The 16,758-nt window shown below is 33.0% G+C and overlaps 2 protein-coding genes across 3 annotated transcripts in view; one reads left to right on the top strand and one right to left on the bottom strand.

Annotated features, from left to right (window-relative positions):
- The window catches only part of LOC132696374 (semaphorin-1A), a 785,898-nt gene extending 773,551 nt beyond the window's left edge, over positions 1 to 12,347 (bottom strand). For both annotated transcript variants that reach the window (XM_060661169.1, XM_060661178.1), the window contains exon 1: positions 12,065 to 12,347. The gene's annotated coding sequence lies outside the window, so the exon portion shown is untranslated. The remainder of the gene's footprint in view (positions 1 to 12,064) is intronic.
- Positions 12,348 to 13,328: 981 nt separating this feature from the next.
- On the top strand, positions 13,329 to 16,420 carry LOC132708322 (small ribosomal subunit protein uS17m). The gene is made up of 2 exons (XM_060680586.1): positions 13,329 to 13,561; positions 13,613 to 16,420. Exons 1-2 carry the CDS (start codon positions 13,442 to 13,444, stop codon positions 13,970 to 13,972), a joined length of 480 nt encoding a protein of 159 aa, XP_060536569.1. The 5' UTR covers positions 13,329 to 13,441; the 3' UTR covers positions 13,973 to 16,420.
- The last annotated feature ends 338 nt before the right edge of the window (positions 16,421 to 16,758 follow it).

Below are 16,758 nucleotides of genomic sequence, written 5' to 3'. Positions count from 1 at the left end.
CTATTAATTAGATATCATTAATAATGTCTCCCGTTGTTGCGAAGACCTATTTGTAATTTGTATTAACCCAAAATTGGAGAGTCTGTGGGTTAGCTTTTCTTCTTAAAAAAATAAAATGCCATAAATACCAAAATCTGGCTTAGATGTGAAACTTTAACATTCTGCAAAGGAACAGATCGATAGCTGGACTACTTGCTCGCGTACCTTCTTCCCACTAAGCAGTGACTATATCAAATTTAGCATTGAGATAGAGAGACACTCCTTTCTGCCGTTTCTAGACATTCCTGTAACTAGAATCATATAATATCCAAACCTCTTGTTGCAATGTATTCTGGGTTGATTAATGGTAAGCTTTCTTTTGCTTCCATTATTTGAAACCCAAAAGCAAAATAGATTTTAGGAATATCTTGGATTCGATACAAATACAAACATTAAGAATCAGTCTTATTCATTCAAAATCTTAGCTCTTCAGCGATCACTGGCAGATCTGTTAATGTGTCGGGTCTACTCCTCCTATATTTTATCAATAAAAGACATAATAAAGGCAAAACGAAAGAGATATAGAGACCATTTCTGGTATTAATCATCAACAAAATAACCTAGGGCAGAATTCTCCAATCACCGGACTACCAAGTGTTTCCTAGATATTGACATTTTTGCTGTCAGTTCAATATTCCAAACGTCGGGTAAAAATGTGTCTTTTAGAACAGAAACTTAACAATGTACTTACCAAATCTTAATTTGTTATAGTATTGTATGTATTAAGCTATAGTTGAAGTACACTAGTTTTTTTTTTGTTGATCACCGATCGTTTGTAACATAGCGGAACTTTTTTTGGTACTCTACCATATACAATCCAAATTGGCAATAAATAAATAAATAATATAAAAAGACCAGATATTTTTCAAATAGGCGCGCCTTGCACTAAAACTAAATGAAACAACACGGAAAACGTTTAAAATATTTTAATTAAATTAAAATATTAATTAATTTAATAAAATTTAATTTAATTTAATTAAAATTACTATAACCTACTCAAAAATCTCCGCTACTCCTGGTAGTTTCCTACGCGCGCGATAAAGACATATTGTATAGTACGTGAAATTAAAGGAAGTTAACCACAAAAGCATATCAGATCAAATCCGACCGTTCCTTTTATCTTCTAAATTGAAAAAGAAAAGGTTCGAACAATAAGTCAAAATATAGACCGGCCTGTATTGTCTCGTGGAGAAGTGAACTAACCAGATGTCCGCGATTTTGCCAGCTTTTAGTACCGCCATTGTCTCTATTTTAAAAGGCTCTAATACGTTGGAAAAATTCGCGATAAGCCTTAACCGAATTTGCACGCTTTACGCAACGACTGGTATTCAGTCGGAGCCATTGTTTTTTTTATTTCTGATGAATGAAATTGCTCGCAATTAATCCGACATTATTAAAAAGATTATTGACCAAATCGTTATTGAATTAGATATATGCACAGACATTTATCCTGTGAAAACCAATATTATACAATAGTTACTATCAGTTTTTAAAAAACAATCGTCGTATTTTGCTGATAAGCTCCAGGGGAGCCTAACGACATTTCCATGAAGAAAGATTTTTGATTTACCTTGTATCATTTAAATATCCTACCGCACTATCAAGGCCAATATAATAGAATAGAAGAGTAAATATTTGAGTTTCGAGATAATATTAAATTCCAGCGCACACTGTATGATAGACGAAAACGATGAATGCAAAAATTGTGGCTCTAGATACGACTTAAGAGGACTTTAAAATCAAAAAATCAACCGGTAATGACTTTTTTTTCGAGAAAATCAGTTTTCTTCGGTTACGGAAAAAAAAAATTAAAAGTTTTTTAAAAATACTTCTGATCCTGCTCAGTGTCAATAGATTGCATCTAAACTCGCCCCGAATTAAAACTCAATATCTCAAAATTTCGGTCACTTACTGTTTCATAGCGACTTTCCGAGAAAAAAACCACTAATAGCAGACAAGATGGCCGCGGATGTCTCATCAGCTCTATATTTCGCGGGCCGCCGCGCATTGCCTAGTTTTAGTTAGGAGGAGAATTTGAAGCCGGTAGTTTCAATCGTTCCAATATTATCCGACTCAAGAGTCCATTACGGAGAACAAAGAAGAGAGAACAGAGAACAGACAAAAAAAATAATATCCAGCTACTGTAAGATAATTTGACAGAAAAATTTCGCAAAAGATCATCGTGTGTTGCGTGTTTAAATAAAGAACACAGAACACAGAAACGACAGTACAATGAACTAATGAACTATCGCTCCCGCATGATCTTAAAATATTAAGAAAGTATTACAAATTAATTAATACACAGGGTGGTTTAGAAGTAATTCGATGTAAGTGATGAAAGTACCTTTACTTCAAAAGACACTGGAAAAGGTTATTAGTATCAAAAGGGTGGCAGAATATATGAGACCAGTTTCCATTGGTAAATAATTTAATTAAGCAAGTAAAAAAGGTATTTCCAGAAGCACCTTCACGTGTTGAATTTTATAAGGAACATTGTCAACAAATTATTTTTGCAGGCTACCTCTGTTTCTTTTCACAGATCCAGTGACTTTAATAACTCAATTTGATTTAGATTGCAAAAACAAATCAGGTGGTAAAAAATGTACATCAGCAAATCCTAAAACATATTTCAGAAATTTTTATAGGCCATTTTACTAATTTCAAAAGAGAACTGGAATTGTATAAATTAGGAACACATTTTTAAACACACGTTTACAGATAAAAGACCCAATTTTCTTTTCTGAAATTTTGAAAAACATTTAGTTATCAATAGCTTTTATAACTGCAAAAAACATGTTTGTTAATTTACGAATTGTATGTTGTGCAAGTTGCTATTATCTGAATGTACCACTGGTATTGTTGAATGATTAACTGTATTAAAAAAACATATAACGGCAAATAACATTTCGTCATTGTGAGATTTTTATGTTTTAGATTTTATGCTTTGCAATTGGCTATGAAAGTATCGATGTGTGATCTGTTACCGCTAATATCCGAAAACCGGAATTATGCATAATTACTGAAACCGTTAGAGATTTTGCATATTAACCGAGCTTATTAGGAATTATGCATAAATACTTAAATGGTCAGATATTTATTAATATTAATAATAACTAAAAATTTTAACTTAACTTAAATTATTTAAAATTTATTTTGGTTAGTTTCAGTTAGCTTCCGTTACTTTTGATTTTGATGTGTTTGCTAAAGATATATAGACAGAAAGATTTAAAACTTATTTTGGTTAGTGCTGGTTAGTTTTGGTTAGTTTCGGTTACTTTTGGTTTTGATGTGCCTGCTAAAGATAGATACCGATAATAACTGATTAATAGTTTTACTTCAGAAGGCAAGTTCACCGGTTGGCTAGACATTAGTGAGGGCTGAGTACGCGTACAATATAATTAAAAGATGAAGCTGTATTAAGTTTCGCAGAAACAGTACTTATGTGTGATGTTCCTGTTTAAATAGATTGCAGAATAAGTACCTACTTTCTAGTGTTTTCTACCCCCTATAAACACGAATGACTAAAATCTTCAGCTACTACGCCTAATTTTTTTTTTATTATGATCAATTATCAAACTTATTACTATGAATATTACCGAATTATGAATATTAAATACGCACGGTTCGTAAAATGCTCAGTTATAATGCATGCTAATGGTTTTCGAATATTAGCGGTAACATAATCTATGAATAAAAAACTTTTATTACGATTTTCTTTGTTTCACTTATATTTATTCAAATAGGTCTGTGGAACAAAGCGTTTAATGATAAATAGTTCAGGCTTTATTTAAAATAACAATAATTTTCATAATTTTACGTATAATAAAATTTCATATTAGCATTTCCTTGTTCCTTATATCTGTATTTCCAAATGTAACACTACAATTTCTGTGACAAGAAAATATCTTTAATTTTTTGCCCAAAGTCAACGCAGAGTCGTTAAGGAAGGGTCGGGCAAGGGGGCCCACGTTATCTTTTATAAGTTTTAGCCATCAAGTCAATTTATTTTTGACTAACTTTAACCAACTTTACCAAAATTTTGGGTAAAAAGAATTTAATGAAAAAAAAGTTACTGATTAGCAACAATTTTTATATGGATTAAAAAAATTGTTATTAGTATTTATAAGATTTTCGAAAGCTCTGGCGTTAGACTTAACCACAGAATTATTCAAAAAATAACTAAAAAATGTACAAATAACCAGAATTTATAATAATAATACCGAACACAAATTTGGTTAATTTTTCCCTTCCCTACACCATGCGCAGTCGATATCAATCAAAAATCAATAAAAAAAAAATCATAAACTCTAAATTACGACGGGCACAAATCGACCAGACCCGTTTTGCATTGTACGCCCGTTATCTCTATTACGAACATATATATCCCGGATCTTGGGAACGTGGAGCGATGTTTTCTAATGTGTATCATCGTGCACTTCCGACCTCGCACGAACACGCGATAACCGATATAAATAACCTCCCGTGTTGAGGTGTAAAATGGGAGTGGCGCACAGGTCCTTATCATATCGTTATGATAGACCCAAATACAGGTGCTTACACGTTTATCTTATGGCGACGGTTTCTGTAGATTGGACCCGAAAGGCGCCTGTTTTACGTCGAGGAAATGATGCAGCGGCAAAAAAATCTGCCACGCCCACATTCTTTTTAATAATGACAATTTATACCGGGATAGTAAAAAGTGCCGGAAGGCTTAAATATCTCCAAAACTGAAACGATAAATTTCAATATCTGGAGGTTTTTGACAACACAACTCCGAATTTATTTTTCATTGACAGTGGTAAATCTGACAACAATGTTGAATTATGCATGTTCAAAAACTAGCAGGTATTCAATTTTATCGTTCCAGCTTTGGCAGTTTTGGAGATATTTAAGTGTTCCGGTACTTTTTACTAACCCGGTATACCGGGTCTCAATCTTCATCGCGTTTAACAAAAAAATTATTAATGCTTGAGTGGCAACGCGGGTGTGGGCCAGGTGCGTTTCTTTCTTTCCGATATATTTCTTGAGTGTTGTGGCAGTGTTGAATAATTATTTTTACTGTGCGTTTCGAAAAAGTTCATTTGTCGCTTGATGGAAAACAGGTTGTGAATAATGTATGTGAAACTTTAATTAGTAGAGGACTTATTCAACAAGAAGCTTTAAAAGAAACCTGTTTACTTACAGAACCGCTAATATCGTCGATAAGTTGTGATTTTCAAACTCACCGATCAGGACCTAACAAGAAGGCAAAATATATTGCCTTTATCAAAGCGAAGTTGTTTCTATCTTGGATAAACTGAAATAAAAACTAGAAGAAGATGAAGTCAATATAAATATAAGGCGTGCCACCCTCCATAGAGCTAATTTTTCAAAGAAACTTCGACAGGCTACTGTAATACTTTTTACAAAACTTCTGGATTGGTTTTTGCTGAGTAGAACTCAGCTAACGTTTCGCCAATCATCCTGTTGGCTTCTTCAGAGCTTGACTAAAACTGGCTTGCATTTTACTCTGTACCGGCTTCTATATTATTTGAGGGGGGCGAAGCTAAAGCTAAAGCACCGTCTCGAAAGCCTGATTCCCATATGGGTGACAATAAAATTTTTCGTGATTGTGTTCGGCAACTGTTGATGAGTTCATTTGTCTTAGTCTTAAGGCTCTTTCATGTCCTTCGAGCCTAGTTTATATTTTTCGTCAGGTCTCTCCAATCTATTCTTTGCCGCATACGCATGGAATGCTGTAAACTCCTGGCATCTCAAATGGAATTTTGTCTTTGACGGATCGAATATGCTGAGACATTTTTGGACAAGTGGTAAATCTGGTTTTGACGTTATATTTTTTTAGAATTTTTAATATGTGGCCAGTGATGTTTTGAATGTAAGGAAGGACCACAGTGGCAAGTGTAGGATTGCTTTCGGCCACCTTAAGATTGGAAGGTTGTGGCGAAGTGTATTTTGTGATGGTTGATATCTTTAATATGGAAATTATTAGAGAGAAGAGCAGAGGTATAATATGTAAGTAGGTACGGAGTCAGTTTCAGTCAAGCTCTGAAGAAGCCAACAGGATGATTGGCGAAACGTTAACAAGTTCGACTCAGCAAAAACCGACGCAGGAGGAATCCAGCAGTTTTGTAAAAAGTACTCCATACAGCTGTTTGTAAAATAGGATTTAAGTACTTGCAAATATACAAAGTAGTAATGGAATCACATAGATTACGCACTTGGAGTTCTAATTACATTCAAGAAAATAAAAGATATAGATTAGACAGCAGATCCATAATTTACTTTGACGAAACATGGTTCGATACACACGACTCAAAACTGTGAGACAAAAGCACGCTCAATGAAAAGAAAAGGCTGTGTCAGAAGACGGATTTGTCCAAAACTGCTTGCTGCTGTTTGCCTACAAAGAATATTAAAGATTCCAGCTTAGATTATCATGAGCATAAAAGTGCCGAACTTTTTGAAAATTGGCTTTAAAACAAGCCCTCTGTTACGCAATGCACCAGCCTAATCAAGTTCAAAAACTGAAATTGAGGAATATTTGTTCGAAAATGATATTTATTTTGAATTCAGTTACAAAAAAGCGCAAGTTTTGGAAGTCCCAAATTTAATGCAATTTGGCTGAACAGGCTGGGCATACTGTGTTACGCCTTCCTCCATGTCATTGCATGTTTAGTCCCATAGAGCATTTGTGGAGCAACGTAGAATCAAAGGCTGGAGCAGAAAATGTCACCCCTACTTTAAGTCCCAGTGTTATAAGTTTGATAAAAAATGTAATTAACAACATACCAATTAATAGCTGGAAAATTTCAAAACAACACATTATAAAAATTAAGAACTCTTACATTTGTACACAAAACAACATAAATCCTATCATAATTAATTTTTAAAAATGTAATTATGTATAGATATTCCTAGCTATGAATTTATTGTATATATTTAATGTCATTGTTTTTTCTTAGTCTAATTTAATAGGACTATACCCACCTAAACAAACAAAAAAGTACTATTGCCGTCAGAAGGTAAGTTCCATAGTTGCGGGCAAAAGCCAGCATGATGAAGATTGAGACAGACTATACAACCTAATATAATATATCCTCGATCAAAAGTTAACAAGAAGTTGAAACACGGTGCGAATGTTTTTTTTTTTTCGTTTTATTTCTTAATTTAGCTGACTTTATAGGCGTAATAAAAATGTTAAAATATTAAGTTTTTTTTGGTATACAATAAAATAATACACCAAAGATCTGATTGTATTTGTTCATAAAATAAACAAGTTATTTAGGCTACCTCCGAGGGGCAAAGCACCATCCAAAATTGGTATACCAGATCTCACAAAACCCTATCATTTTACAGATTGCCCGAGGATTTCACATATTTCTGAAAAATTTCCAGAATTCAACGATTTTGACAAAATAAATTTAAGTTTATGCGGAAAATTTTTGTATTCAGTCATGGTTAAAAAAATATTAAGAAAAAATGATCCATAAAAAAATGTTTTTTGTCCAAAAAGTGCGTTGTCCAAGTCAGTAAGAGTGTAAAATTAATAAACAATGATTTTTTTTTCAAAATTTAAATTTGTTAATTTTTTTTCTTTTTCTTCCATTTAGTTAGCAATTTTGGTTGATTTTCTGTAGATAAAAAAAAATACGATTATAGTCAAATTTATTCTTATCAATTAGCAGAAATACCAACGGAATTAGTAGGTATTAGTAAGGGTATTAGAACATAATAGAGACATTTGCCTTTTGTGACTACAAAAATTGGGAAAAATCTGACATTGTTAAAGCGTCATAGATTTCACGGATTTCACAAAAATTTAATAGATTTCAGATTTCACAAACATTTTGTGAATTTTCAAATAAATGAACGAATTTGACTGATTCAGAGAAATATTTAATAAATTAAGAATTATTAAATTAAAAAATATATAAAACAGGCTATTTTAAAACCACCTTGCAAACAATACCATGACCTGTTTAAATGTCAGTATTAAAGTAAAAAATAATTAAATTAATTATTTAATAGATGAATAGACTAATAAAGAAATCGATAAATTATCATAAAAAATTTATTTTATCTTTTTCAAAATTCTCTCTGTTAATTTTCTTTCTTTCTCTTCAGATTTAGAAAACTTATTTACTTTAAAAGTTAAATAAGTAAAAGAAAACTGATATGAGTGCATTGTGTATGTTTCCCATATACATCGCACAAATATTATCGCTTCACATGCAGGGTGTCTCCCCAGGAATGTAGATCTGACTAAAACAAACATAAATTTAAAAATTTGAGGTTATATCGTAATAGATGAAATTTTTAGGATATCCGGATATTCCTGAAGTAAACGCCAACTTACTTATTTGAAATAAAACCATAACTTTAATTACGTAATTTTCTTTAGAGAAAAGGACATGGTGAAGACGTTTACTAAATTTTGATAATTATTAATATACGTTTGACGAAAAATTTGCAATGAAAGCAGAAAATAATTTTTTAATGACTGGGTTGAGATCCCACCAATACAGTTCCTTTCATTTAACAATTGCATTTGCCAAAATTGGATACGATAGCATGGTACGGAGCATTACCATGCTTGGATAAGAAATTCATGCTATAGTTCTATAGTTATTACATTTTGTACTAGTACTTTAACTGATAAAGTGCGTTACAAATTTTCAACAAGAGAGCGATACCTTTCGCAGAAAGATGCTTGAGCATTTCTGTATTTATGTCATCCTCTCCTGCTTTTTGGATGTCGAATCGCATGTTCTGTATCGGTCTCCTGCTCTACATCCTCAATCGATAGCGGAACCTGTTGTATAGGTTTTACTTATTTGTATAAGTTAATGCAATGTTTTCGCCAAGCACGCTTGACTTTTTCAATTTCAGTGACCGCTGCTCCGTTCTCATCCCCTATCGACCATATTTTTGGCTTAAATTCTCTTGTGATTTCTTTAATACATTTAAACAGATCTCGTAAATCATTGTCTGAGAGAGCTTTTCTATGTGTCGGATTTTTTAATTCGCCATTGTTCTGTTCCGCTTCTTCTAGATGTTAAAAACCGTCTTTTCATTAACACCACTCTGTTTTGAACGCCACTCACAGCTACACTTAAACCCAATTTTTCGTAATTCCCTCTAGAGCAAATGTTAATGGTAAGAAACTGAAAATAAAATAAATAAAAAAAAATTATATCTGACGGACCGTCTCATTTCAGTCATTAATACCTCATTAAACTAATCGAATATATACTCCCTTACACACTGATACTTTTCAGCTTTATTGTCTATTTTACAAACAAATCAACATGTTGTATGAGAACCGACTCCCCGACTTTCCGATTCTCAGCACCGCTCTCCCATTTGAAATGAATTGGACTATAGACACAATTCTACTCTCCCAGAAAAAGGAACATACTTTATGGCAATTAAAGCTGAAAACGGTTAACACTTATAAAGGAAACGTTTATCAATGGTCGCACTAGTTAACTTTTCTATACTTCTTTAGCAAAATTACCGCCATTGTTATTGTGAAATATTTTACTTTTGATGCAAAAAAAAACAGGAAAAAAAGTTTTTAACTACAATTTCTATTATTATACAACAAAAATCAATAAAAAATATATCCATTAATAAGAAAATTCAGAATAAAATTTAAACTTTGAGGCATGTTAACCTCAATCATAATATTTTGGTCTCGTAGTAGTAGTATGGATTATCTAAGGGTGGTCATTAACATACAATGTAACAAGTTTCGGAATTTAAATTCAGGTAAAATTGTGGTCCGTAATAGAAAATAATTTTATACCTACCTGTGTTAAATATTCTTTGGTCTAAGTTTATTAGTAATCATTCTTATTTCGTGTGTAATACAGCGTGTGTTGAATCATATGCGAATTATGCAAAATATGTGCGAGTCTAGTGTATCTCAGGAGATCCTCCCGCCCAAATGTTGAAAACACTGTTCTATTGGGACTAAGGCAGTTATAAACAATGTTTATTTGACTCTCATTGAACGTGGTGCCAGCAAGCAGGCACCTTTAGAAGAAACGGCCACATTGACGAAAATACCAACATCAACTGTATGAAAAATTATGAATAATCCCATTTCAGCGAGGAAAAAAAGAAGCGATGCTGACATTTTCTCGAGTGTAGATGAAAGTGATCAAGATATAGTACGGCGTAAAATTTACCAGTTACACGAGGAACAAAGCGTGCCTACATTAGATATCTTAATTAGGGGGCTTGAAAAAGATGAAACCGGTGTTAAATGTGGTAGAACTACCTTATGGAAGTGTATTCAACACATGGGATTTATATTAAAAAAAACTGACACAAGGCAAATTTCAATGGAATCTTTTAGAAACCGGAAATGGCGACTGGAATATCTAGAGAAAATTAGGATTTACAGAGAACAACAAACTGGATGAAACCTGGTTCGACACTTATGATACCCAGGAAAAGGGTTGGGTTGACTCAACTGATAAGTGTAAAACAAAGAATGACTATTTTTCATGCTGGCTCTAAAGATGGTTGGATTCCAAATGGACTTTCTCTGTCTGCGAAAAATATTAAAGATTCTTCTCTGGATTACCATAAAGACACCACCGCTGATTTATTTGAAAGTTGGTTGAAAAACAAACTAGTTCCAAACATTCCTTCTAATAGCGTCATTGTAATGGACAATGCAAGTTATCAACAGACAGTTGACTAAAACCCCTTCCTCATGTGACACAAAAGCAACAATCCAAAACTACATGTATAATATTTTCACGAAGATTATACCAAAAAGCAATTAATTGAGGTTCTACGAAGCTTGAACCTACAAAATGAATAATTGATAATTATGCAAAAAATCTAGGGCATACAGTTTTAAGGCCCCCTTACCTTACTACTGCATATTTAATAATTTGTAATTTTATTTTTGAGTTAAACAGAAGTATATACATAAATAAATATTGTTTAGTATCTTTCCTAACAAAACCCCAAATAATTAAATTCTATGCAAAGTACGGACCTGTTCGGCCATATTTCATTCTTACAGCTTGCCCGGGCCTTTCCTTAATTCGTATCAGTTAGTCACTTTCTTATATATATGAACAGACTTTACCTCCAATTTAGAGAGCGTATGGCAATTTGACATTTTCAGGGAGAGTTCGATGTCATAAATTCTATTGCGCAATACGCTTTGACCCTTATCGTCGACAACATCCTTTGATAGTTTGCTTCCGAGTATTGATGCTTCACATGCAAAATGGGCACATTAACCATCACTGTTTACACAGGTTATTACGGGTGTAATGAGATCGTTAATGAGATGCCGTTATTCGGGCCGCTACTATCGTCTATTTTCAAAACGCGCGTTGCACTCGATATTTTGTTAAATATTAAACGGTTAATATTCATTCCGCTCATGCAACTTTTAAAAGATATCGATCAAAAACTGAAACGGGGGGTAAAACGCGATAAAAAAACACTTTTCAATTGCGCGCAATGGCGGGGACGAGAACAGGGAATGCAAAGTTGGGGCCGCGGATGCAATGAATACAAAGTAGCGTTCGTCAAATGGACGGTGGACTTTCCTGCTTCCATTCGGCAGGGCTTTTACGGGGGGGATTCTAACTCGGTTTCCAATACAACTTTAGCCAACTGCGACAGTAAATTATTATTATTGGGTTTTAAGCTGATTATCGCTTTAGAAAAATAGCTTTTATAGTATTAAAAAACAAATTTGACCCATTTACTATATCCGGGGAAAAAAGGACCACAAACATTATGAATTTAAATTTAAAGTGAGGTTTTTTTTTACGGAAAACCGGGTAGATACTTAAATAGGTACCTCCGCACCTTAGATATGTTCCATCGATTGCCTTATATCGAAAAATTTACGGCATTATAGCGTACTACCCGAAATCTGTGGTATTTCATGGAAATAAACATCTCCCTTATCCATAACCTCAATTCTAAAAATATTAAAAACCCCACTTTGGGAATGTAATTAGCGGAATAATCCAACGCGTCTTACCTTTGCGATCAACGTTTCTATTCGAGGGGTGTGAAAATCCACGGATTAGTAGTATATCCCTTATCCCAACGACTTTACATTACAGGAATGCAAAGCTTCAACACAAATTCAGATGTAAACAAACCACGATTAGAGCACTTCTTCGATTAACGGTGGATTCGTCGATAATACAACGCGAAAACGTAAGGAAATAAGGCGTTACGCAGACAAACGCGACGACCACGAAGTTATTTCCTCACACAAAAACATTATTTAGTTGGTAAATTATTAAACACATAGTGCCCAGTGCATATCGACGGTGCGTACGGCGCCTGCTCCGCGGTGTTGTCTTGTTGTTCCAAAATCCATAATTATCAAGAAATTTCACATAATGTATATTCCAATAAAGTTTAATATCGTACTACTCGAAACAATACAACAGAATAATCATAATCAAAATTGTATGCGTTATGTTGGTACTTGAAAAATTATGTTTGGGGAATCAGGCACAACGTTCAAAAACAAATTCTCAGTGTTTTTCTCAAACTCTGAAACAATGGTGATAATAATATTTTTCAGAGGCTGTGTATTTTTGTTAACGTTTATCCATTAAATACGATTAGAAAATTTGTTATTCTATATCATTATACCACTTTTTATCGGTTGTTCGAATGTTGTACAATACAATAAAATTAGAATTTTTCCATAACATTTTTCATAGTAATTTAGAGTTTGATATAACGAGCGAAGAAAATGCATTGTGTAATTACGGACGGAGGACTATGGCATATCAGATTCGGCAACATTTAAAAGAGTGAGACAACTCGGCACCTCGGTATGATACGAATTTCTTAAATCATTTCTATGCTACTTTTCTGTGTTCTTTGCAAACTTTGGCATTCGCGTAATTCGAATTTTTATTGTTCTGTTATGTTATGTTCTGTTATATGTTTGTCAACGCAATCGGTCATTGAAAGTTTGTTAACATATACGTTCCACTAACTTCTAGCCAGCTAGTGAACTTAGTTCCCGAACTGAAATTATTAATCAGCAATCACCCACATCTGCCTTTAGCAGGCCCATCAAAAGAATAAACTAACCAAAACTAACCAACACTAACCAAAAAAAATTAAAAATTTAAATTTTGAATGATTTACGTGCCTAAGAATGCATCCTTCGTAAAAATTCAGACGTAAGTTCACCAGCTGGTCAGAATTTTCTATTGGTTCTATGAAAATGGAAAATATTATTCTAAGATATGCACGTCGGAAATTGTATAAGAAGAAGTTATTCTAAGGTCAACGTAACCTAGAATTTCCTAACCTAAAAAATAAGGGCAATTGTTATTGTAAATTTAAAAGTGTTATCCAGTCTTGAAATTGTAAACCCCAATCGCAGATGTCACTTCCTCCGATTGCTAAAACGTTTATGATACTGGGACAATGCGTTCCAAGCATGAAACAAGGGGTTTCCAGGTTTAAAGTGAGGAGGTTGGAACTAGATAAAAATTTAAACATGGTAAGTCTTGCTAGAATTTTTCGTCGGTGCGCAGTGACGTATTTGTTACAGTATTTCCCGAAAATAGAGCCGGTGTTCGCTTTGGATCCCGACAATATGTGCAAATCGGGAGATATCGCTTTGCTCGAAATTTTACCCGACACAACTTCTCTCACGATAACCCACAAAGTTAAGGAAATTCTATACGCTTTCGGAGACGTTACGGACCCGATAACAAACAAGAAAGTCGTAGCCGGGAAATACAGAGATCACTTAGCAGCTGTTAGTAAAGTATATGGTGCTAATAAAAATGCATTCGATTATGATAAAGCCCCTGCTCGTGGTTGGCAAGAGGAGAAGAAAGACTATACCCATGTTGAGACATATATTAAGTATCACGAAGATGGAAAGGATCAGCCATATGCGGTCTAAAAATGTATTAGTTTGTCAGTAAGCCTAGAAGAATAAATTGATAAGCATTTCCTTGAAATATATCAAAGACGAAAAAAAAACTACAGGTTTACTTTGTATTTACTTTAATCTGCATCCTTTCTAGGGCAATATTGGCTGTTTTAAAAAAAAATCAATAAAATGTTGCTTACATTATGTACAATAAACACAACTTGTGTGAAGTTAGGGATGAATTAGAGACATTGGCGTTTCCACCAATATTTTAATAAAAACTAAAAATTGCGCAAAAGGAATGCTATTATTACATAACAAACGTTTATAGCATTTAGAGTACGAGATAAATAAAATTTGGAGGGGACATTTACTAGAGACTAAGCTCCAATTGAAAGGGAACTCCCAAAAGTGGAAGATTCATTTATGCAGTTACTGTGAAGTGAACAAGTGAACATAGCAGTGTGATAGAAAATGGCAATGGTAAGTGTTGTAATAAATGATAAATTAACTGTTTTTTATTGCCTACAGATTTTTTTTTACTCATATTAAAGGATACAAAGTTGAATCATAGTGAAATTTATCACCCCGAATGTTTATTTTTGAGTACAGGGATCTCTCATAAATCGGAAAAAGATTAAATGTTCAAAGAATTGCAGTTTTGTAAACTCTATTCGAAATCATTTTTGGTTTTTCAAAATTTAAAGTGCGTCAATAGATCTTCCAAAAAAACTGATTTTTGGAAATTTTTAAAAATGCTCCTAGCTACGTAAATATTAATTGTAGTAGAGAATGATAAATAGAAAAGTTTAAGGAAATTCTTATTGGACATAACACAAAAATATTTTCCTCACACTTTTCATTTTTGACATACGAAAAATGTTTTGTTTTTGGAAAACTTTTTTTTAATTTTATCTGTTATATTATTAGATTTTAATGATACGGCACATGACAAGTTTATTTTGAAAAATAAAATTTCTATGAGCGTTTTTGAAAAGAAAACAACTTCTACCCATACAAGACAGTATCTACATCCCGCGGGATGCTGAGGGAAGCGTGAAGTTTTGTAGCTGGTTTTAAGATTTTATGGACAAAATTCAACCTTTATGGATGGAAGAAAACCCATATGACGATGAAGAAGACCACAAATAAAGTTTGGGTTCAACATTTGGGTGTGGTATTGTGGGCTAAACAATTCTGGCACCAATTATTTTTGACAGTAGTTTAACATGCGTCCGTTATCTTCACTTTCTTCAAAATGATTTCGAATTTAAATTAACAGTGACGAAATGAAATATTGATTTGAAATTGAAATCAATAGCCACCACGTTCCCCGTATCTTTATATTTTATACTCTTATTTTCCTGGAAGTTGTAAAAAAAATAACGTGTACAAGAAATAAACTTCAAGTTGCTGCAAATGGGGCTTTCAATAATATTTATGGCGATCTGTAAGAAAGGCAAGTAATTCAGTCTTAAAAAGATGCTTGCATTTTTATAATAAAGATGAAATTTTCGATTTTTTTTTTATAAAAAATATGTAATAAGTAAAGTCACACTTTGCTATCTTGCCCTTTTCCTGGGAATCATTTAGTTATTTTTCTTTTTTTTTTTAGTAAAAATATAATTTGGATCAATTCGTCACAAAGAAAAATGTTTTGCATATATAGAAAATGTCTTTCTGGCTGAATACGAATAAAAAGGCGCTTTTGGATCAATGCGCTTTCGACACTTATTTTTTTACATTTTTTTTAAATTCATCTTTTCACTCTATTAATTCTAAAAATGCTTTTGTGATACAAGGGGTTCCATGTTTGAAAGATGACGCCTCGAAATATCCCCACCAAATTTTATCGTGTAATTCAATTTTTAGAGATGTTTTTTGATTTTTTTAAAATTCATATTTTCGTTCTATTAATTCTAAAAACGGGTTTTTGGTACCTTTGCTGGCAGCTATAGAGGGTGCCACTGTTAAGGGAGCTTTCTAAGGGCCTTCGAAATGTCTCATCTAAATTTTATCCTGTAACACCAATTGTTACATATATTTTTGATTTTTGAAAAATGCGTCTTCTCTTTCTCTTAATTAAAAACACGTGTTAAAAGGATTCCATTGGTGAAACGTATTTTTTTATAGTATCCCTTTTTTTTTTATTTAATAGCATTTCTTTCTTGCTATTTTCAGTTTTTATAAAAATGTTGGTGCAAACGAAAATGTCCCGAATTCGTGGCTGGCTTCGCACATGTAGCTTTAAATCGGTAGTGACCAGACTATGTACATTTAATTTGTTTTAATTATACGATACCTGAGATCAGTTACACTTGACTCAAAACCACTCACGATTACACGGAATGGAAATTTAATCATAATCGATTAAGAAGACACAGACCATAAAAATTACAAACTAGTCGAGAAGCAATTCATTGCTGAAACAATTTTTTTTTAGTTTACTTTAAACTGGAATGTGGAAAAACTGCTTGTTGGTACAAAGTACCCCCAAAAAAGCGTACTCCATATATTCAATTTAAAAGATTTTGAGTCCAGTTATAACACTCAATATTTACAATATTTTCGTTGTACAAAAAAAATCGAAACACTATTACTTAAAATTATCAATTTCAGGGTTTAAAATCACAATATATTACACGACAGGCTACTTCCTTGGTTTTAGTTATAGTGATAAATAGAACAGTATACCGGGCGTTTCAAAAGACGGTACATTAATTTCTAGGGTAAATAGAACATTAAAAAATAACGTTAGTTTGTTTTAATAAATGAGTGTCTGAAAATAACTTCCGCAGTAAAACGGTCTCAAAAAA

This window comes from Cylas formicarius, unplaced genomic scaffold, assembly GCF_029955315.1.
Source record: "Cylas formicarius isolate icCylForm1 unplaced genomic scaffold, icCylForm1.1 PGA_scaffold_10__41_contigs__length_53128322, whole genome shotgun sequence".
Classification (NCBI taxonomy): Eukaryota; Metazoa; Arthropoda; class Insecta; order Coleoptera; family Brentidae; genus Cylas; species Cylas formicarius.
This window is presented reverse-complemented; position numbering and strand designations above follow the sequence as displayed.

Bases quoted from the DNA above. Each gene is read 5' to 3' on its own strand.
- LOC132708322 (XM_060680586.1), top strand. From the start codon at position 13,442: ATGTCACTTCCTCCGATTGCTAAAACGTTTATGATACTGGGACAATGC. The intron at 13,562-13,612 runs GTAAGTCTTGCT...TATTTGTTACAG, and splicing joins TAGATAAAAATTTAAACATG to TATTTCCCGAAAATAGAGCC.